The sequence below is a fragment of the Hoplias malabaricus genome, chromosome 6 (genome assembly GCF_029633855.1).
Source record: "Hoplias malabaricus isolate fHopMal1 chromosome 6, fHopMal1.hap1, whole genome shotgun sequence".
Taxonomy (NCBI): Eukaryota; Metazoa; Chordata; class Actinopteri; order Characiformes; family Erythrinidae; genus Hoplias; species Hoplias malabaricus.
This window is the reverse complement of record NC_089805.1, coordinates 11,527,020-11,548,290: the sequence shown is the minus strand read 5'-3', so window position 1 is coordinate 11,548,290 and position 21,271 is coordinate 11,527,020. Positions and strand designations below refer to the sequence as shown.

General features: G+C 43.0%; 1 protein-coding gene across 1 annotated transcript; it reads left to right on the top strand.

Annotated features, from left to right (window-relative positions):
- Positions 1–54: 54 nt before the first annotated feature.
- eif3eb (eukaryotic translation initiation factor 3, subunit E, b) lies at positions 55–11,143 on the top strand. The gene is made up of 13 exons (XM_066674205.1): positions 55–182; positions 1,604–1,721; positions 3,544–3,661; positions 3,767–3,809; positions 4,135–4,239; positions 4,486–4,611; positions 4,839–4,963; positions 5,700–5,826; positions 6,548–6,649; positions 8,302–8,411; positions 9,667–9,769; positions 10,404–10,538; positions 10,815–11,143. The coding sequence occupies exons 1-13, from the start codon at positions 93–95 to the stop codon at positions 10,851–10,853; spliced, it is 1,341 nt and encodes a 446-aa protein (XP_066530302.1). The 5' UTR covers positions 55–92; the 3' UTR covers positions 10,854–11,143.
- The last annotated feature ends 10,128 nt before the right edge of the window (positions 11,144–21,271 follow it).

Sequence of the window (21,271 nt, the reverse complement as noted above, 5' to 3'; positions counted from 1 at the left end):
TTACCACTAAACTGAGGTACCGCCCGTCCTCGCTGTTGTGGCTACATCCGGGAATTTCAGCAGTAGTCTCTCATTCATTTTCCCTTCTCAACATGGCGGAGTACGATCTCACCACCAGGATAGCGCATTTTTTAGACCGACATCTCGTCTTTCCTTTGTTAGAGTTTCTCTCCGTGAAAGAGGTGAGCTAACACCGACCTTCTGAGCTTTCAAAACCCGTGGTCCGGTTTGATTTGGAGAGCCGTGTTCGACGGTGACAGCTGCGGATTTCCTCACGTGTAGAAGCCGGTTAACGTTAGCGGCAAATCGCTCAGAAGAGAGACATCCGAAAACCAACGATTTTAACTAAAACATCAGCTAAACATCTACTGCCCCGCAAGGTTTCGTTATTTTAAGAAGGCCACCGAGCCCAGTTTTACAAAGAAAAGGGCTTAGATTTGAATATTCATGAGGCAGCAGACGTCATCAGCTATTTGATACTTCAGTATTTTTATGTAGTAATGTCTATCTACCATGCGAGTTTATTTATATATTTGTACACTGATATATTTCCAATGCACAGCTGCAACATTTATAAACTATTTTGGTGGTGTTAATAATAATATTACTACTACTACTACTAATAATAATAATTTATATAATCATTAGATTTATTTTTTTATTTAAATCCGTGAACTCGACATTTATTATAGTTTATAATATTATACTTTATTTGTTTAATTTGATCAGCTCCATTGACTATATATGTGCACTTTGTATTTCTAAATTTGCAATGAAGGTAGGCTGTTTTATGCGAATGGCACTGGAGTGACACTGATGGTTGTGTGTTTTAAGCATGGATCAGACACAGCTGTGCCGCTGGAGCTTTTAAACCCATCCGTGTCACTGTTGGACTTTGCTACGCTCTCTGTATCTGCAAGGTTGTGCGTCTAATAGAGTGTGCAGTAAGTGGTCACAGGGTTTAAAAGCTCCAGCAGCACTGCTGTGTCTGATCCAGTGTTCAGTGTTACTGTAGCACTGAGAATGAGCCACCGCCTAAATCATACCTGCTCTGTTGTGGTATATGATTCTGAAGTCACTGTTCTCAATGCAAAAAGCACTGAGAAAAAAGCACTGCGTTTGCTGGAGACATGGCCGTCTGCAGATGCCATTATTCAATAGTGATATATATATATATATATCAGTCTCCAGAGACTTACATACACAGCCGCTTATATAATTTAAATATTAGTGAGTCATTCTTAACAGAACGTATCCCGTTTAAAGATTATATTTACATCTAGAATTTTACAGTCAGTGTAGGTGTAAAAGAAAAACGCAAAAACATATGTTTATATGAGACCTGTCTCATCCAAACACCCTTTGAGTGTTAAACATTTAAATATTCATGAAGAAGCTGTTTTTTCCAAAAATAGACGCTAATTTTTCTGAGTAATGGTTTGTTTATGGATTTTACAGAAGTTGTGCATGGTAGAATAAATATGCATTAGGTTTATTTTAACGTGCAGATTTGCATATTCAAAGGTATTAAATTTGAGAGTGCAGTGTTGATATTAAGCGATTCAGCTCACAAAAAAAAAACTGTTATCTCTTTCTCCTTTAGATTTACAATGAGAAAGAGCTGCTCCAAGGGAAGCTGGACCTCCTCAGCGAGACCAACATGGTGGACTTCGCCATGGACGTGTACAAGAATCTTTATCCTGAGAAAGAAATTCCACAGTGTAAGTGTTTTCCGGTTTGTGCTGTCTGGTTTCTTCCTGTCAGGACGGAACTACACCAGTTAAAAGCAGAAGAGGTGGTTCATTTTTTCACTTTATTTCTGGGAATACTCTTTACATCTCGATAGCAATCATTAAATTAAACACACTGACAAAACAAAAGGTAGAAAAGGCTTCCAATAAAAAGATGGCTCCCAGTAAACATTTAGCCGTTGATTCAACGTTGAAATAACGTAACGACTGCCGTCTAATCAACGTTCTCTTAAGGTTGAAAATGAAAGTGGAAAAGACGTCCAAGCACAGACATTGAAAAGACGACTATTAGACGTATTTTGGACGTCCATTGACGTTATTAATTGGTCCCGAAATAAATTACATGTATAAAACGCGTTTTGGACGTCCACTGACGTTATCGATTGGTCACCACTTAACTAACTTATTAAGATGGAATTTGGACGTCCATTGACATTTAAAATATGTCCTTGATGGACAGACTACTTTTAGACCTATTTTGAACGTCCAGGGACGTTCCTTGTTTACTGGGCTAGGTCTAGCCCGAGGGTAAGCCAGAGTGAACATGGGGATAGTGTTCCAAGGGTGGAGGATCCTGAGGAGGCAGAGGTAGGTGAATAGTGTTTGAAAACAGGTTACACACCCCTCTGCAGTGCTCTCTGTCAGTGTGACTAATCAATTCTTGCTTGCTCATGTGTTCTAAGGTTGTTGCTTTAGAAGGAGAATTGAGAATAGCAGATGGTAGGCTTTTCAGAAACTAGCCTATCTAGGCTTTCTTCAAAATCCCTTATTCCAGCTTTAAGCCCAAAGGCAGTGGTTGATGTTAGCTCATGTAAAACATTTCTTTTAACAAATGCTTAGCTTGTTTTTCCATATAACAGTCTCCCATCTGTTAAGATCAATCTCTGTGGTCATTACAGGCTCAAATGTTTCATTCTGAACCAGTCAGATGCTGAAGAAAGAAGTAAAACAGTGCTGTGAGATTTATTGTGGGGCATCTTCTAGTAGCACAGTCTGAAACCTGGTGTTTGTATCAGCTATACGATACATAAGCACTTATGTGGCTTCCTCACATACACACATGCACACACACACACGGTGTGCAAGTTTAATATACACACTGATTGATTTAAATGAGAAACTGACTGATGATGTTTTAAATTTTTTTAACTAGTGTTAGGGTTATTTACTACATGGTTATTAATTAGGTTGTAAACACTATAAAGGTCATTAATAATCATTTTTAACACAGAGACAGGAAGGGCAGCAGTGACATCCTTATTTTTCTTGTTTTGTTTTTTTAATACTGATCATGTCGAGGTAAAGAATAAGCTCACGCCTGAGAATGTGAATTTAGCGATTTCTCATGATAATGTACACCACATTATCATTACCAGTGGTTAATTGATTAAACTTGGTGGTTAAAGGGTTAAACACATTAACAAATATGTGATGGAGCTGACGGGGTTAATGTCGACTGATGGGAGAAGACGAAAAAAGGTCAGTATCCTGCGAGATCTGTGGTTTAACTGTCGATGGATATGGGTTCACTATTTTGCAAATAACAGGTCACTGTCACCCTTTCTATCTTTGTGTTATAAATGAGTATAGCTTAATTAATAAATATGAATGAACAGATTGTAGACTTATTTTAAAGTGGTATCAGTAAAAGTAACATGGTAAATCCTAGATTTACCTGATCCAGTCATATCCCGAAGGCCATTTTGGACTAGACATTAATTTATTATATTTAAAGGCTGTTTCAGTCTGTGAAATACATCACGTCCATGAATTCACATTTCTGTTTCTGCAGCGCTGAGAGAGAAGAGGACGACGGTGGTGGCTCAGCTGAAGCAGCTTCAGGCCGAGACCGAGCCCATCGTCAAGATGTTTGAAGACCCCGAGACTACGAGGCAAATGCAGTCTACCAGGTGGGCGTCGAAAAGCAATTTCTCAGTGATACATCCGTATCACATCACATCAGAGCTTGTCCTGTTACAGAAACATGACGTGCTTGTTTATCTTTTTTCTTAAAGGGACGGCAGGATGCTGTTTGATTATTTGGCCGACAAACATAACGTACGTTACTCTCCTCTGACCTGCTACTGTTTGTCTGATTACAGCACACTGAGCCTGGTATTAAAGGCAAAGTTCACCTGTTTTTCAAAATGAGGGTTTCACTGAGGGGATATATTTATTTTGTTGTTTGTTATGATCTTTATCTTAATGTGAAAAAAAACCCAAGAATAATTCTTATTAGCTGTATTTTCTGGTGAGAATGAGTTGGTTACATTCTGTAAAAGTCAATTAGGTATTAACTTTTAAAAACTGGAGGACTTGCCTTGAATTCCTCATGAATTCTTCAGTACTGTGTGTGTTCTTACGCATTTGTTCTGACCCACAGTTTCGCCAGGAGTACTTGGACACACTTTACCGCTACGCTAAGTTTCAGTACGAGTGCGGGAACTACTCTGGCGCTGCTGAGTATCTCTACTTCTTCCGTGTCCTGGTGAGTCTCATCTTCCGACTCTTCATCCTTTATGCTGGGAAATATCTGTCATACCTCTAATGTGAGGAATGCAGAAGCTGTAAACAATGCAGATAATTTTGGCCTGCTCCTGGAAGGCTGAAATGTTCATTGTTTTTATACTGAAGCTGCAGTTTGGAGCGGTATGTTTTATAAATTACGTTATCAACAACATACGCTTTTGTGGCAATGGTAATTTTTAACAGAGTTCTCGGTTCTGTGTTCCAGGTTCCTTCCACCGACAGGAACGCCTTGAGCTCGCTGTGGGGGAAACTGGCCTCCGAGATCCTGATGCAGAACTGGGAGGCGGCCATGGAGGACCTCACCCGCCTCAGAGAGACCATCGACAACAACGTAAGTCTACAGCAAGCTTCATGCAGCAGAAAATATCTGGGTTATTGTGAGGTGTGAAGGGACGTTCTTGAATGACCCAGATTCTGATTTTTAGCTGCCTGTTTTTGCTTTTTTTTCACAAAGCTTGACTTTGATATCGTAAAATATCATCTGTAGCATTTCCACTGATGAAGTTTTTCATATACATCCATATAATCTGATGTTATTCCTTCTTTTCTTCCTTGCAGTCAGTGAGCTCTCCCCTCCAGTCGCTGCAGCAGAGAACGTGGCTCATTCACTGGTCTCTCTTCGTGTTTTTCAATCACCCCAAAGGCAGGGACAACATCATCGAGCTGTTCCTCTACCAGCCACAGTGAGTGCAGCTCCACACTAGCCTCAAACTGGAACAAATCCCTGCTCAGTGTCGAGGGCCTCTGTAGTTTGGGGAGAGTGCTGGGGTTCAGGAAGCAGCAGTGTGTGTTAGTGAGGCCGGATAATAAACCGGACCCAGTTTCCGCAGTCTGAACACGTTTAACATCCAGTGTAAACATATTACTCATCGCTACAGTGCAGCAGGATGTAATGCATCAGTGCCGTGAGCACTGTAACCCACACTGTTTAGCCAAACATTTGTGGACACCAACTAATCCAGGAGCACTTTATTGTTCAGTTAGAGGCTGTAGTCTACCTGTTGCTCTGCATACTTTGTTAGCCCCATTTCCCCCTGTTCTGCAACACTTAGGACCCCGACAGAGCAGGTGTGATGTGGTGGTGGTTCATTCTCAGTGCTGCAGTGACACTAACGTGTGTTAGTGTGTGTTGTGCTGGTGCGAGTGGTTCAGACACAGCAGTGCTGCTGGAGTTTTTAAACCCCTCAGTGTCACTGCTGGACTGAGAACAGTCCACCGACAGCGTCCTGTGTCACTGATGAAGGACTAGAGGACGACCGACACACACTGTGCAGCGACAGATGAGCTACTGTCTCTGACTTTACATCTACAAGGTGGACCAACGAGGGAGGAGTGTCACAGAGAGTGGACACATAGTTTAAAAACATTTAAAAAGGTGGTTGATCAACTCAACACAAAGTGTGGGGTTTGTTTCCGCAGGTACCTGAACGCCATTCAGACCATGTGTCCACACATCCTTCGCTACCTGACCACGGCGGTCATCACCAATAAAGACGTGAGGAAACGCAGGCAGGTTCTAAAAGACCTTGTCAAAGTCATCCAGCAGGTACCAGACAACATGGCTACATTCAGAAACATCACACGCAAACACATCACATACAAACATCAAATCGGGAATAAAATACACTATAACAGAATAATTTACTCATCATTTTTATTTTCATTGCTCCACTTTCTTTAAAAGCTCATGTTCTATAGAAGCTTGGAAAATAACGTCTAAAGACTGTCACGAAGCGCTAAAGAGAAGATGTGGTTACATCAGGCTTATTGAAGTGTGCTTATAATAATCTTTTACATATTAGTGATTAGATTATTAATAACCTCACACACACATCCAAATGAGACAAATGTGAAAATAACACAAGTGTGTATAAACTCTACTGGAACTATGGGAACTGAATGAAATGTACCAATGTAATGTGACATAAGGTGTGAGTGTGTGTCGCCCTGTGAAGGAGTGGCGCCCCCTCCAGGGTGTGTTCCCGCCTTGCGCTCAGTAATTGCGGACCCACCGCCGAGTCATCTATAATGATCCAAGATAAAAACGATCTCGTGTCTTCTCCCATGATTAGAATTATCACGTATAAATGTATTGGTGCATTACTCCATCTGCTCTTTAAAGCAGGGTTTGAAGTGTAATGAGAGAGAGAGAGAGAGAGAGAGAGAGAGAGAGAGATGCTCCTGGTGAGTGGAACATGATGCTGTCTGTCACTTTACTTGAGGATTAATGTTGTGTGTTTTTTTCTCTCCCCTCTCTCTTGCCCCAGGAGTCTTACACGTACAAGGATCCCATCACAGAGTTTGTGGAGTGTTTGTACGTTAACTTCGACTTTGACAGCGCACAGAAGAAGCTGAGGGAGTGTGAGTCGGTAAGGCTACAGAGACACAGTGTGTGTGTGATTAAAAAAGAGAGGCAGACTTTGCTCTGTCTGCTCAGGGCTGTCATCCCCTTGTACACTGTGAATCATGGTGTTGGTTGGAGGCTGAAGCTCTTGATGTTTCCTTTTGCTTTGAGCGGGAGGTCCATTCATCCGGAGCAAAACCCACGTCTCCTGTAATTTACTGCTGTTTCTCAAAGGCCGCTTTCAAAGCCCTGCTGCTGTCAGGCTTTAAACTCTGCCAGCGCGCCTCGGGGACGCTTCCGCAGGAGAAAATAGCACACCGTCCTTTAACTTGCTTCAGTCTTATAACAGCTTTTTTGAAAAGAAGGGACGCTATGCCTTTCTGGGGAAGAGCTCCAGGTTCAGTGTGGAGTTTGTGAGTCAGGGAGGAACATCTAGCTCCTGAGATGTGAGTCATGGTGTGGTACAAACCCAGAGGGTAATTAGTCACACAGCTGCAAGGCCTCAGGGCCCGGGGTGGGACCCTCTCCTCAGGTCACTGTCTGTGAGGAGTGTGGTGTGTTCTCCCTGTGTCCGCGTGGGTTTCCTCCGGGTGACTGTCTGTGAGGAGTGTGGTGTGTTCTCCCTGTGTCTGCGTGGGTTTCCTCCGGGTGACTGTCTGTGAGGAGTGTGGTGTGTTCTGCTTGTGTCTGCATGGGCTTCCTCTGGGTGCTCCACTTTCCTTCCACATTCCAAACACAAGTTGTTAGGTCGATTTGCTGTGTGAAACTGTCCAGAGAGTTGTGTGAGAGTGAGTGAAACTGTCCAGAGAGGGGTGTGTGTGTGTGTGTGTGTGAGACTGTCCACGTGTGTTTGGGTGACTGGATGAGTGTGTGAAACTGTCCACAGGGGGGTATATGTGTGTGTGTGTGTTTGTGTGCGTGTGTGTGTTTGAGTGACTGAATGAGCGTGTGTGAAACTGTCCCCACAGGTGTGTGTGTGTGTTTGAGTGTGTGAAACTGTCCATAGGTGTGTGTTTGAGTGAGTGGATGAGAGTGTGAAACTGTCCATAGGTGTGTGTGTGTGTGTGTGTGTGTGTGTGTTTGAGTGACTGGATGAGTGTGTGAAACTCTCCATAGGGGTGTGTTTGAGTGACTGGATGAGTGTGTGAAAAGTAAGCAAGAAAAACAAGGTTTTGTTCTGAGGCTGATGATAAACAGCATCGGTTTAATGAACAATATTAAGTAGTTGTTTAGGAATTGTGCAAGAAACAGGTTTCAAACACCTCTTATTTTTGATATTTGTTTGGTTTTGTGGAATAAAGCAGCATTAAGCTTTGATGTTGCATCCCTGTTTCTTTTCTGTTCTCAGGATGACAGCTATCATTTTCTGACGGCAGTGGTTGCTCACAGACAGTGGCACTTCCTGTTGTTTTTAAGCCTGCAGTGATATTTGCTTAAGGGATACACACACACACACACTAGCCTTTCCTTTATCCAGAGCCCTCTGTATTAAATTGGGACGCCATCAACCAGGGGCTTGTTTATGAGAATATCATGAAGCAGTAAGTAAATGACAGAGATTAATTGAGTTGCGTCTCTGGGTTTGTCTCCAGGTTTTTCTCAGCTGTCGCTGCGTGGAGCTTTGTGTTTTTTCAAGTCCTTATTGGAGCTGATTATTTATGCATGGTGTTTTTCCAGGTACTGGTGAACGACTTCTTCTTGGTGGCTTGTCTGGAGGATTTCATTGAGAACGCCCGGCTCTTCATCTTCGAGACGTTCTGTCGCATTCATCAGTGCATCAGCATCAGGTAGCATCCGCCAGTGTAGCACACTAATCCGCTTAGCACTGTAAACCGAGGGGAGCCCGGCATGAACGCGCCCCACTGCTGAGATCAATGGGATTTCAGCCAAAACCTCCATCAGCACGACAAGGGGGAAAGAGGTGAAACAAAGGGAAACAGTGGCCCTCTCTGACTCTCCTATAGAAGCCTTATTTACCTCTGTTCTGTGACCCAAATAGTTCATAGGTCTGTGATTATGGGACAGTTATTCTGTGACTCCCAAGAGCTGCTACTACTACTAATAATAATAATAATAATAATAATAATAATTATTATTATTATTATAATTTTAATTATTCATTGTTATAAAGCGTTCATAAAAGGTAAAGGTAATAGCTCAGATCTATGAGTTTCATATAGAACCTGCATAGTGACCTGTGCAGTATGTATGCACTATGTAGTGCACTATTTTGGGATTCCACCATCTTGTAATAGTGTCAAAAAAACATAGTGGACAGTTTTCAGGCCACAGAACGTATCTCAAAAAGTAGTGTACATCCTAAGTACACTAGTGGACAGCGGATGCCCATAATCCACTGCGCTGTTTGGGTAAAATCCCACATGAGGTAGGGCTGGGGCAGCCATAACCAGTGGTTATATCCCCAGGACTGGCGGGAATATCCATGGCTGAAGTGCTCTTGAGAAAGGCACCTAATTTCCAAATGCTCCCCAGGTTCTGAGGATGGCTGCCCGCTGCTCTGTGGTGGGACTGCCACAGGATAGTTTAAAAAATTGTGTCAAATTTCATTGTACGGTTGTAAAATGATCATAAAGAGCTTTTAAGAGGAATGGTGAGTAGGAGTCCATTTTCGACCCAGCACTCAGATTGTTTATGGTTCTGTAGAGCACTGTAACAAGCTGGTCATTGTAACATAAGAAGTGTTTTGGTGCTAAACACAACCATTTTCAAATAGGCGCTTTGTAGAACCGCACACAGCACATTCTCTATTTTCCGGTATCGGAACTGAAAAAGTCGGATTGGTGCATCCCTAGTGTAGTATGGGACTCATGGTTCTTTTTCATGGATTTTACAGAACCCTTTGATGGCATTTTTACCTGAAGGCGCTACACAGGACAGTATTTATTAGTATGACAGTTCTGTAAAAGCTATAAAGCAGTTACAGACAGTGAATGAACTGTCTGTAAGGTGTCAACTATAAGAATAAACCTTAATTTGTTCCTTAATGTATTTGTTTTTGGATGTGTTTTCTTTCCTCTGCAGCATGTTGGCAGATAAACTGAACATGACCCCCGAGGAGGCCGAGCGATGGATAGTGAACCTGATCCGAAACGCCAGGCTTGACGCTAAAATCGACTCCAAACTGGTGAGATACACAGCTCCTGTTGTCCACATGTATGTGTCATTTGGAGAGTCGTGCTTGTGGGTGTCCACTGATTTTATCAGCTGTGTCTAGACCTTGTCCATGTCTTTTATATTGTGACTCAGTGTTTTTTGAGGTTCCTGGTAAAATAGTCAGACTCTTACATGTGTGAATGTGCGACTAAAATTAAAGGGGACATATCATGCAAAAAAAAAAATACATTTTCATGGTAGGGTCTGGAGCTGGAGCTGAGACTTTAGAATGGCCCCGCCCACTCGTCAGAGTCTGTCCAATCACAGCACTGGACCTGTGTTAATGTAAGAGCACAAAGATGAGTTTAAACGTAGCAAAACGGACACAAAGAGCGCGGAGAAATAAGAGCACTGAGTAAAACAGAGAAGAGAACCGAGCAAAAACAGCTAAAAACCAGAGCTTCTTCTCCTCGCTCCTCACTGCTGTGCGCTCGGGGTCGGGGTGAACAGTGAGCGGCTCATTATCATTTAAAGGAACAGATGCTGAAAGCGGGCGTTCTGAACAGGGCTGTTTACACAGGGGGAGAACACTGCTGTGGGGTTGTGTTGGAAAACGGGGAGAATATGTCCTGTTTAAGACTCTGATTCTTTGACTGTCTCCTCAGGGCCACGTGGTGATGGGGAACAATGCTGTGTCTCCGTATCAGCAGGTGATTGAGAAAACAAAGAGCCTTTCTTTCCGCAGCCAGATGCTTGCCATGAACATCGAGAAGAAACTGAGCCACAGCAGCAGAAACGAGGTACAGCAGCTGGACAATTTATTTACCCTTTTACATGTTCCATTTGCTTAAAACATGCATTGGCCTTGACTCCAGTGTCCCCAGTGTGTAGATCTAGAGCTGTCACTGTTCTTTGCCGTGTAGGATGCTAATTTAATAATTGCAATTCCCTTAGAGGTGCTAGAAGTAATGTAGAGATAGTAACCAAACCAGTAACAAACCACTTCCCTTGTTTTGACAAAGTTTAATAAAGTGGAATATATATTTTCTTTAATAAACTTTCATTTTCCTTCACAGACACCGAACTGGGCGACTCAGGACTCCAGCTTCTATTAAAGTAGTGAAAGAATGAAGAGGATCTGGTCTTAACACTCCCTCCCACAAGTCACACACCTAGAATTTTAATTTTGTTTTTAAGAAACGCTCTTGGTTCATTCTCGGATGTTTCTTTTCAGTAATTTTAAAATTAATATTAAGTTATTTGGAAAAAAAGAAGAGTTTGTCCAGCTGCAAAAACAGTAAATCACCTCTTTAACCACAGCCCATGATGCTGTTTTCTGCATCAATCTGCTGCAATTCAGTGTTAAACGACTATGAAATAAACTCACTCCAACTGTCCACGAGTGTCTTTCCATTCATTATTTACTCCATTCACATTTAGACAATGTCTTAAATCCATAAAAACCCATGGTGACATATGTGTCACAAACCCTTTATAAGCTCTGGAAAGTTCCCTACACACTTTTATGCTTCACTTTAAATCAAGACGCCCCTAAGTGACGTTTGCTGTACGTCCTGGATGCAGTCAACTTACAGTTTGTGAATTTGTTGAATGACTAAGTGCTTGGTGAGGACCTAGAGACCATAGAAATGTTTACTTTAAAAGTATATTTTTTTTTCTAGAAAGTGTGTTTAAACCTTTTTAACCATTCAAATGCTTTTGTGGCCCGTCCAGTCTTACATACGATGCTCTCTGATCCCATTTCAAGAACAAAATGGTGGAATACAGGTTACAAAATGGTGGTAATGTTTTGTTACGTTGGGATTTTAGATTAAAAAAAAATACAGAATATGGCAAGAAATGTAGAAAACAAAACATGTTCCATGTTTCTTTGGTCTGTTGTATTTATTGGTTTTAGGGTGAACCAAGTCTGGGCTCTTATGGGTTAAAATATTTATAGATACTACCTTGTAATGTAAATGACTTTCCTTAACAATATTTACCTTGAAAACTGAAAGTTAACCCATTAATAAGGCATTAAGACTGAACATTGTCTCACCAGGGGTTTCCCAAAGACACTGAAGAAAACTCTGCATAATTCACTGGTCAGAAAACCATAATTCACTGGCTCTACAGTGTGTTAACTCCAGGCTAAGTAGGTATGCAGAGCCACAGATGGACAACCTTTAATATTAGAGCTGATAACATGTTCATGGCGTGTAGAAACCGGGTCATTTTCATTTTATGGCTGATCAGTGAATACATATTTGGTTTAATTTCACCGCAACATTTGGTTTTAAAAGGTTTTGGGGTTTTTTTTTATGTATTTTTTTTCTTGGTCATTTTTTTCCCCAAGTTGGTCATGACACTGTAAAGTGACACACAGTCCACTAGGGGGCAGCAGTATCCAGGTCATTCCTGGGAACACTCCAAGCCAACATTTCTAACACTCCACTCCTGATCATCATCTCCATCAACTCATAGCTTGCAACAGTATGTCTTTAACTGGAGAAAAGGTGCAGTGGGGGTTTGGAAAAAGCAGGTTTTTCAGGGGTGTGGTATTTTTGGCTTTAAAAGAAAGTTCTCCAATAAGATGTATACGATGTAACGAAGAGTCTTGTTTATCATCAGTCTTCATACAAATAAACAGCATTTCACATTTCCTCTCTTTATACTTTTCATTTTGATCAAAGAATTTCTCATAAAACACTTTATTTCTGTATGTATTTACTACTTTATTAATCAGAGAGAGTGCTCATTAACAGTGACAACAGTAGCATTACTCAACCCCCCCCCCCCCAGAAAGGCTCATTTTTGTCTATTGTCAGGGGCCAGATGTTGAGAAGGACTCAGTAATTGTTTATATTTAAACATTCCTTTCCAACTACGCAGTGGCACTTTTAAAGGACCCATGTCTTGGAAAACTGACATTTTAATGTTTAGAACAGATTGCGGAAATTATATTAAACCATACCAGTCCCTCTGCAGTTTATATATAGAAACTATGTTTGAATTCTTTGCTTCTGTGTCTCCATTATGTGGGAGAAACTATTCTTATGGTATTATTATTATGAGAACGCTGAACTGGCGGGTGTGTAGTAAAGATGAATTAAGAGGAGCTCCTAGTGTGTAACTAGGTGAGGGGGAAGAGCTGAGTCACTGACAAGAGCCAGATTGTGATGGTCATAATGTTTTGGTCCAAGTGTCTCCAAAACAGCTGATTTGTCGAGTGTTCCTTGTGTGCAGTGGTCAGTAAACAGTCAAAAAAATCTGTCACTGTTGTTGTACCCTCAAGGGTTAATATTCAGTACATTTAGATAGTGATCATAAGTGCACCATATTCTATATTAATGAATTTTTAAGCTGTGTTTCATACGCCCCATTTCATCCAGGACACACTCCTATAATGAAAGTAGGGGGTGTGCGATATGGTCCTAAAAGAACATCATTATATTTCAGGGTATTCTGACGATATGAACAAAATATTGAAAAGTTTTTTATTACTTTTATTTACTTTTATTACTTTTATTTATATAATTTTATTTTTCATTCACTGTCTGTAACCCTTATCCAGTTCAGGGTTGTGGTGGGTCTGGAGCCTACCTGGAATCATTGGGCGCAAGGCTGGAATACACCCTGGAGGGGGCGCCAGTCCTTCACAGGGCGACTCACACTCACACATTCACTCACACACTCGCACCTATGGAAAGTTTTGAGTCTCCAATCCACCTACCAACGTGTGTTTTTGGAGCATGGGAGGAAACCGGAGCACCTGGAGGAAACCCACGCAGACACAGGGAGAACACACTACACTCCTCACGGACGGGCACCCGGAGGAAACCCGTGCAGACACAGGGAGAACACACCACACTCCTCACAGACAGTCACCCGGAGAAAACCCACCCAGACACAGGGAGAACACACCACACTCCTCACAGTCACCTGGAGGAAACCCATGCAGACACAGGGAGAACACACCACAGTCCTCACAGACAGTCACCCGGAGGAAACCCACGCAGACACAGGGAGAACACACCACACTCCTCAGAGACAGTCACCTGAAGCGGGACTCAAACCTACAACCTCCAGGACCCTGGAGCTGTGACTGAGACACAACCTGCTGCGCCATTGTGCACCATAGTTTATTGTTCATCTGATATTTTGTGACATAAAAACCTCCACACAAACCCTTTTTTGGAGCAAATTCCTCCACCTCAGAGACAATTTCCACCATACTTCACTGTGTCAAAAAAGCTTACGCCATATTATGGGCATAATGTCATGATGTTATTACGATATTGGGGTTTTTTTGTTTAAAAAATTATGAAGATATCGCGAACAATACAATATGGCACATCCCTAAATGAAAGTATCTTTAGGGAACACAAATGGACTTTAACACCACTGCTGTACCTTTTTAAAGTGACAGTAACAGTGCTGACCTAATGTGGTCTAAGGAAACACCACCAACGTTCTGACCACAGGGCCATGGGCACCCAAGACTCACCGATACCCAAGGGGCCAAAGGGGTAAGCACCCTTCCACGGACCACTTTTGGAACCTACAGTTTTTTAAACATTACGACCTTCAAAATGTGGTCTTTCTCAAAGCTCAGATCCTTGCGCTCGTCCATTTCTCCTGCTTCCAACATCAGCATCAATTACTGGCTGTTCTTTTGATGCCTGATCCCCCCCCCTCCACACACACACACACACACACACACACACACACACACACACCCTGTTAATCACTGCACCTGGCTGTGGTTTTAATCTTGTGGCTGATCAGCGTATATTTGCTATATCATGAAAAGTCTTAAACTGAGGCTAGTCTTAATGAAAAAGCATCGTGTTCAAAAACCCTCAATAAACTGGGCCACTAGGGGAATGAGTACAGACTGGTGTTGAGAGTGGATTTGTGGCTTAAAAAAAACAAATCTACTACAAGAGAAATGCTGGCTATGTGCCCTTTAAAAGTGTCCTCTCAGGCCTGGGGCACATTTCTGAGCATCTCCCCTCTACCCTGCCATTAACAGACAGGTTTCAGAGTGAGAAGAGGAAAAAAAGAGGGTGTGTGTAAGAGTGTGTTTTCTCTATGGGAGTGGCAGCTAGATATTCCAGGCTCTAGCACATGTGCAAACACACACACACACACACACATATACACACTCCTCCAGAGCTGACGTGGGCTGTGGGGTCGATCTGTTCCAGCTGTTGCACAGCTGCCTCTGCCACAGCACCAGCTTTAGACAGGAAAGAGAGAGAAAGAAAGAGAGCGAGAGAGAGAGAGAGAGAAAGAGAGAGAGAGAGAGGGAAGCACATCAGAGCTGGAGAATGGATGCCTTACAGGACTGGGCCCTGGCCTATCCGTCAGTAGCCAGGCTTCTCTGGGTCATGGTTCTGGTTCTGGCCACGCTTCTGGTCTGGAGCTTCTTCTTCTGCTGCTGGGACAGTCGTGGGTCCATCTCTCCTTTGGAGACCTACCTTTCAGGTGAGATTTCTGCTGCTTTTTTCTTCTTTTTTCAGTGTCCACATCCAGACCAGGCTTCTTTTATTTAATTTCTACTTTTGTTCGTTGGTGGAGAGAGAGAGAGAGAGAGAGAGAGAGAGAGAGAGAGAGAGAGACAGCCTTTCTCGTGGACTTGCCTTAGCCAATGAAACATCAGTACATGCGACAGAGAGAGAGAGAGAGAGCGAGTCAGAGAGAACCAGCCTCTTTCAAATAGGCCTTAACCAATCAAACTCGAGCATAAAGAGAGAGAGAAAGAGAGAGAGGGAGAGAGAAAGAGAGAGAGACAGAGAGAGAGAGAGAAAGAGAGAGAGGGAGAGAGAAAGAGAGAGAGACAGAGAGAGAGAGAGAAAGAGAGAGAGAGAGATCCTGAGCTACTGAAGAAAAAAAAACAAGCAATGGAAAGAGTTTCCTTCCTCATTCATTCAATCTTGTGCTCATGTCCGTTTTTTTTTATTATTATTTTTTTCCACATTTTCCGTAAGGGGCAGCATTTCTCTGGCTCTGCCCACAGTGCGGTTGACTTTGTCTGAGCTGTGTATTTACTGCATCATTTTTTCCCCCTCAAAGTCAGTGGTAGGGGCGTCTCTGGAGCCTTCAAATCACACACTACCATCTCCACCGCTTCATTACAGCACTCTAAAGCAAAGAAGGAGAGAAAAACAGTCATGCAGACAGCGCTGTGAAAGTCAGTGACAGATAATCAGGCCCAGACATCACTGGAGGATGTAAACTGAAAGAAAACGTGAGCGCTGCCACAACAGCAACAAGAGAAATATGAAATCAGAACTAACTCGCTAATGAAGGCCTGCCAGTTAAACCTGTCACAATTCCACCACAGCCCCGACAACACACAGCTGCAGGAATTATTCACACCTCAGGAGATGTTTCTGACGAGATCAGACATAAGATAATGTATGAGGAAGCATGTTCAGTACATGAGGAGAAGTTCTAAAGGAACCGAGACCTATAATAACCACAAGAAACCTGACGCATCGCCAAAATAAACAACACTTAAAGGGACCACAGTCCTGTTCTTAATGAAACATGCTTTAGTCAGAGCCCCACAGCAGCGTTCTCCTCCTGTCTAAACAGCCCTGTTCAGAACGCCCTCTTCCTTTAAAGAAACAGCGCCTGTTCCTTTAAATGATAATGAGCCACTCGCTGTTCACTCTTACTCTGAGTGCACAGCACTGAGAAGCAAGGAGCAGAAGCTCTGGGTTTTAGCTGTTTTCGCTCGGTTCTCTTTCCTCTCCGTATTGTTTAGATGATTTAAAATGGCGATTTTGATGTTAGCGATTGTGAACATAACATATTAATACATTTTAGGTTTTTGCTTTGTTAAATAAAATGAAAATACTACACAACAGTTAGCATAAAATGTAAAAAAAACATCAGGAGAATGTTCGAATTTTGAATTACAGTTTTACGTTACAAAATAACGCTTGGAGGCTTACTTTTGCACCTAATATATTTTATCACTTAGGCTTTGGTATAATTTCCCAATGCTGGAGAATGAATAACTTATACATAGTGGTTATTTTTGCCCAGAAATATAATGAAACGTGGTCTCTGGCTTTTGCACAGTGTTGTACCTCAGTCTGTTACTGAACTCTTGGGCCAGTACAGTGACAGGTCCTCACTTGTTGAGCACAGACGATTGCACACAGAGCAATAAACAGAGCAATAACTGGGTCGTTTTCCTGCCGTCTGTCTTTCAGTGTCATGATGGAGCCCCAGGCCTGTCCCCCGGCCGTGCAGAAATCTTTGGGTTTTGTTTTTACTTTTCAAACTCACACAAGTTTATCACTTGATCTACAACCTCCAGTTAAGGATCACAAGTGTATCTTTTCTATATTTTTGTTTATTAGCACAGCTAGCTAAATGCTAATGCTAATAAGGTAGATTGGTGTCTAGATACTGTGCAGGTACTGAGCCTTTCTCTGTTTGAAAACCTGTCTATGGTGGATGCTTTTATTGTGTTTTTTCAATTTAAAAGAGATTTTGCAAATGCTCCCTTTTCGTACCGGAAAAGTGAATATAATGGAACTGTTACACCATTGTGGTAAATACACATAAAAATACACGAGCAGAAAATGTACCTTTTTTTCTGATAATGCAGCCCAATTTGCTGTTAATGATTAATGATTTTTTTGTTCTTTTGTTGCTATTTTTAACACAGCCACGAAGAAAGCCTCAAAGATGAAGAGTCAGAGTCAGGTAAGAGACTTTAGACATGAGGACAGGTCCTTAGAGACGTCCCTCTCTCTGAATGAGTGTGTGTGTTGTGTTTGTTGTGGACAGTGCTGGACTGAGAGTCCCAGTTTAGTGTAGTGCTGTACTTTTATAGCCCAAATATTGTGTTGCCTAGGATTTGTGTTTTTATTGATAGTGCTTTGCCCTCAGGAGCCTCTAGAGGCCAGTAGTGGAACATGACCACTTGGACCGACCCCAAGCCTCCAACACTTTCTGCTGTGAAATTTTCAGAGCAGGAGGTTTAGAGCATCGTAAATCAAAGCAGATGCGGATCTGGAGGATATGTGTTTACCCACAACGTTTGTGTGATGCTTTAAACCTGCTCAAGTGCAATAGCTCTTCAGAAATATTTAGTGGGTCCATATTTAGTGTCACTGAAAACCTTCAAGAAGGTGAGGACAACTTAGTGCAATAAGGCAGTATGCAATCACAAGCCCAAACGGGAAACTTCACCCTGCGAAAATTCAACACACCAGAAAACAACACACACACACACACACACACACACACACACACACACACACACATATACAAACTACAACCTCAACCTACTTCAACAACAACAAATAACAAAACTGAAATCTCTTAGCCTGGTGAAAGCAGTGAACCATCCACACTGTCCTCATTCTCACGTCCCTCTCACTCTCTCTAGTGAACCCTCCAGGCTGTCCTCACTCTCACGTCCCTCTCACTCTCTCTAGTGAACCCTCCAGGCTGTCCTCACTCTCACGTCCCTCTCACTCTCTCTAGTGAACCCTCCAGGCTGTCCTCACTCTCACGTCCCTCTCGCTTCCTCTAGTCAACCCTCCAGGCTGTCCTCACTCTCAAGTCCCTCTCACTCTCTCTAGTAAACCGTCCATGCTCTCCTCAGTCTCACGTCCCTCTCACCCTCTCTAGTGAACCGTTCATGCTGTTCACACTCTCATGTCCCTCTCACACTCTCTAGTGAATCATTCACACTGTCCTCACTCTCACATCCCTCTCACTCTCTCTAGTGAACCGTCCACGCTGTCCTCACTCTCACGTCCCTCTCACTCTCTCTACTGAACCGTCCACGCTGTCCTCACTCTCATGTCCCTCTCACTCTCTCTAGTGAACCGTTCACACTGTCCTCACTCTCACGTCCCTCTCACTCTCTCTAGTGAATCATTCACACTGTCCTCACTCTCACATCCCTCTCACTCTCTCTAGTGAACCGTCCACGCTGTCCTCACTCTCACGTCCCTCTCACTCTCTCTACTGAACCGTCCACGCTGTCCTCACTCTCATGTCCCTCTCACTCTCTCTAGTGAACCGTCCACACTGTCCTCACTCTCACGTCCCTCTCACACTCTCTAGTAAACTGTCCACGCTGACCTCACTCTCACGTCCCTCTCACTCTCTCTAGTGAACTGTCCTCGCTGTCCTCACTCTCACGTCCCTCTCACTATCTCTAGTGAACCGTTCACACTGTCCTCACTCTCAGGTCCCTCTCACTCTCTCTAGTGAACCGTCCACACTGTCCTCACTCTCACGTCCCTCTCACTCTCTCTAGTGAACCGTCCACGCTGTCCCTACTCTCACGTCCCTCTCACTCTCTCTAGTGAACTGTCCACGCTGTTCTCACTCTCAGGTCCCTCTCACTCTCTCTAGTGAACCGTCCACACTGTCCTCACTCTCATGTCCCTCTCATTCTCTCTAGTGAACCGTCCACGCTGACCTCACTCTCACGTCCCTCTCACTCTCTCTAGTGAACCGTCCATGCTGTCCTCACTCTCATGTCCCTCTCACTCTCTCTAGTGAACCGTCCATGCTTTCCTCACTCTCACGTCCCTCTCACTCTCTCTAGTGAACCGTCCACGCTGTCCTCACTCTCATGGCCCTTTCTATCTCTCTCCAGCGAACCGTTCACGCTGTCCACCGTCCACATGGATACTCATAGAGCTGTCACTACAAGTCCAGATAAAGGTCCACTATTTAGTGAAGCCTGCTATAATCACTGAGCTATGTTGGGGAATACTGTTTTACTGGTGGCAATAACTTATAATAATCCTATTTTTAAATGCCATTGAACTGAATGCCATTTCACACACACAAAAAAAAAGCCGCTCCCCATTTGTTTACCTGACATCTCCAATCAGAGTCACCATCCAAGTCCAACAAGCAGCCCTTTGTGTGCTCCTGGAAGTGGACACTAGAAAGACCAGGAAAAAAACACCCCCAGGATTCAGTGCTATGATCTTGTAGAGGTTACTTCACAGTGGACTTTGTGTTATATGGTCACTGTTTAGCCTTAACTCTATTAAAGCCTTTCACTTTTCTAGTGGACAGTTCTCAGTGTCTCCGTTGCTAAAGTCAGCTGAATGAACTCTTTAATTTCACAGTTGTTTCAGAGGAAGAAGAAGCCGAAGGTGAAGAGTGTTACCTCAGCTTTGATCAATGATGGAATTGTGGGGATGATCAATCTGGCAGCTCCGCCCACTCCGGAGAATCTGAAGGAAAAGAAGCAGAAACAGGAGGAGGGACAGAAGGAGGAGAAGAGGGGGAAGAAGCAAAAACAGGTGGAGGCAGAGAAGGAGGAAATAAAGAAGAAGCAGAAGGGGAAAAAGGAGAAAGAGCAGGAGGAAGCCAAGGAAGGGAAGCAGGAGGAGAAAAGGGAGAAGGCAGAGAAACAGCTGGAAGGAGCAAAGGAGAAGAGGTCCAAGCACAAGGAGAAGCAGGTGGAGGAGGGGAAGAAAGTGAAACAGGAGAAGAAGAAGGAGAAACAGGTCGAAGAGAAGGAGGAGAAGAAACAAGCTGAGGAAGAAAAGCCTGTGACCGTGAGGAAAAGAAATAAACGTCACCTGAAGGTCACCATTGCGCCTGAGACTGTGACCTCAGAGTCTGCAGGACAGGTGAGTGTCCAGATACTGTCTCTCTCGGTGAGTCTGTCGATTTCATTGGTTGGTTGCATCATTGTGCAGCTGTCTGTATGTCAAAAGCTTATCTCTGAATGTGTAGTTTATTAGGTTCACTCATTTGGCCACTTTATTAGAAACACCAACCATATAGGCATACGTTGAGTCAATCGGTCAATCTAGGATTTGATTGGGACTTGATTCGTTGATTCACTTGATTTAAATCTGATTCGTGCCCCAAGTTTCTGGCCTTGGAGACAGAGTGGAGCACTGAGTCTGAGCTGTGAGTCTGAACTTTGAGTGAAATTTCTGGTTTCAAGTCTGAGTCTTGAATCCTGAATTTGAGTCTGATTCATGTTTTGAGTCTATTGTGTGCAGATTCAACTCAGACTTTAAGGGACTTTACATCATTTAAGGGATGTAAATGTGCGTTTAGGATTGGATTCTGAATCGAGTCTTGATTCTCTGGCGTTGGAGCCTGAGTCAAGTTTTGAGTTGTTTAGGGTTGGATCCTAAATTAAGTCTTGATTCTCTGAGGTTTGAGTCTGAGTCAGGTTTTGAGTTGTTTAAGGTTGAATACTGAATTGAGTCTTGATTCTCTGGGGTTTGAATCTGAGTCAAGTTTTGAGTCATTTAAGGTTGGATCCTGAATCGAGTCTTGATTCTCTGGGGTTTGTGTCTGAGTTAAGGTTTTGTTCGTTTAGGGTTGGATTCTGAATCGAGTCTTGAATCTCTGGGGTTTGAGTTTGTCTTCTTAAGTCTCTGAGGGTCACATCCTATTGGACTTCTGAGTCTCTGGGGTTCGAGTCGCAGATGAATCTTTGTAGAGTTGAGTCTCAGTTCCCTGGTGTGTAAATCCAAATCCATTTGGACAAAATGTAGCAGAGACACTA

What these genes read in the sequence shown, in the direction of transcription:
- eif3eb (XM_066674205.1), top strand. Translation starts at nt 93, where the DNA reads ATGGCGGAGTACGATCTCACCACCAGGATAGCGCATTTTTTAGACCGA. An exon ending in ATTTGGCCGACAAACATAAC is followed by an intron (nt 3,810 to 4,134) that starts GTACGTTACTCT and finishes TCTGACCCACAG; the next exon opens with TTTCGCCAGGAGTACTTGGA. An exon ending in CTGTTCCTCTACCAGCCACA is followed by an intron (nt 4,964 to 5,699) that starts GTGAGTGCAGCT and finishes TTGTTTCCGCAG; the next exon opens with GTACCTGAACGCCATTCAGA.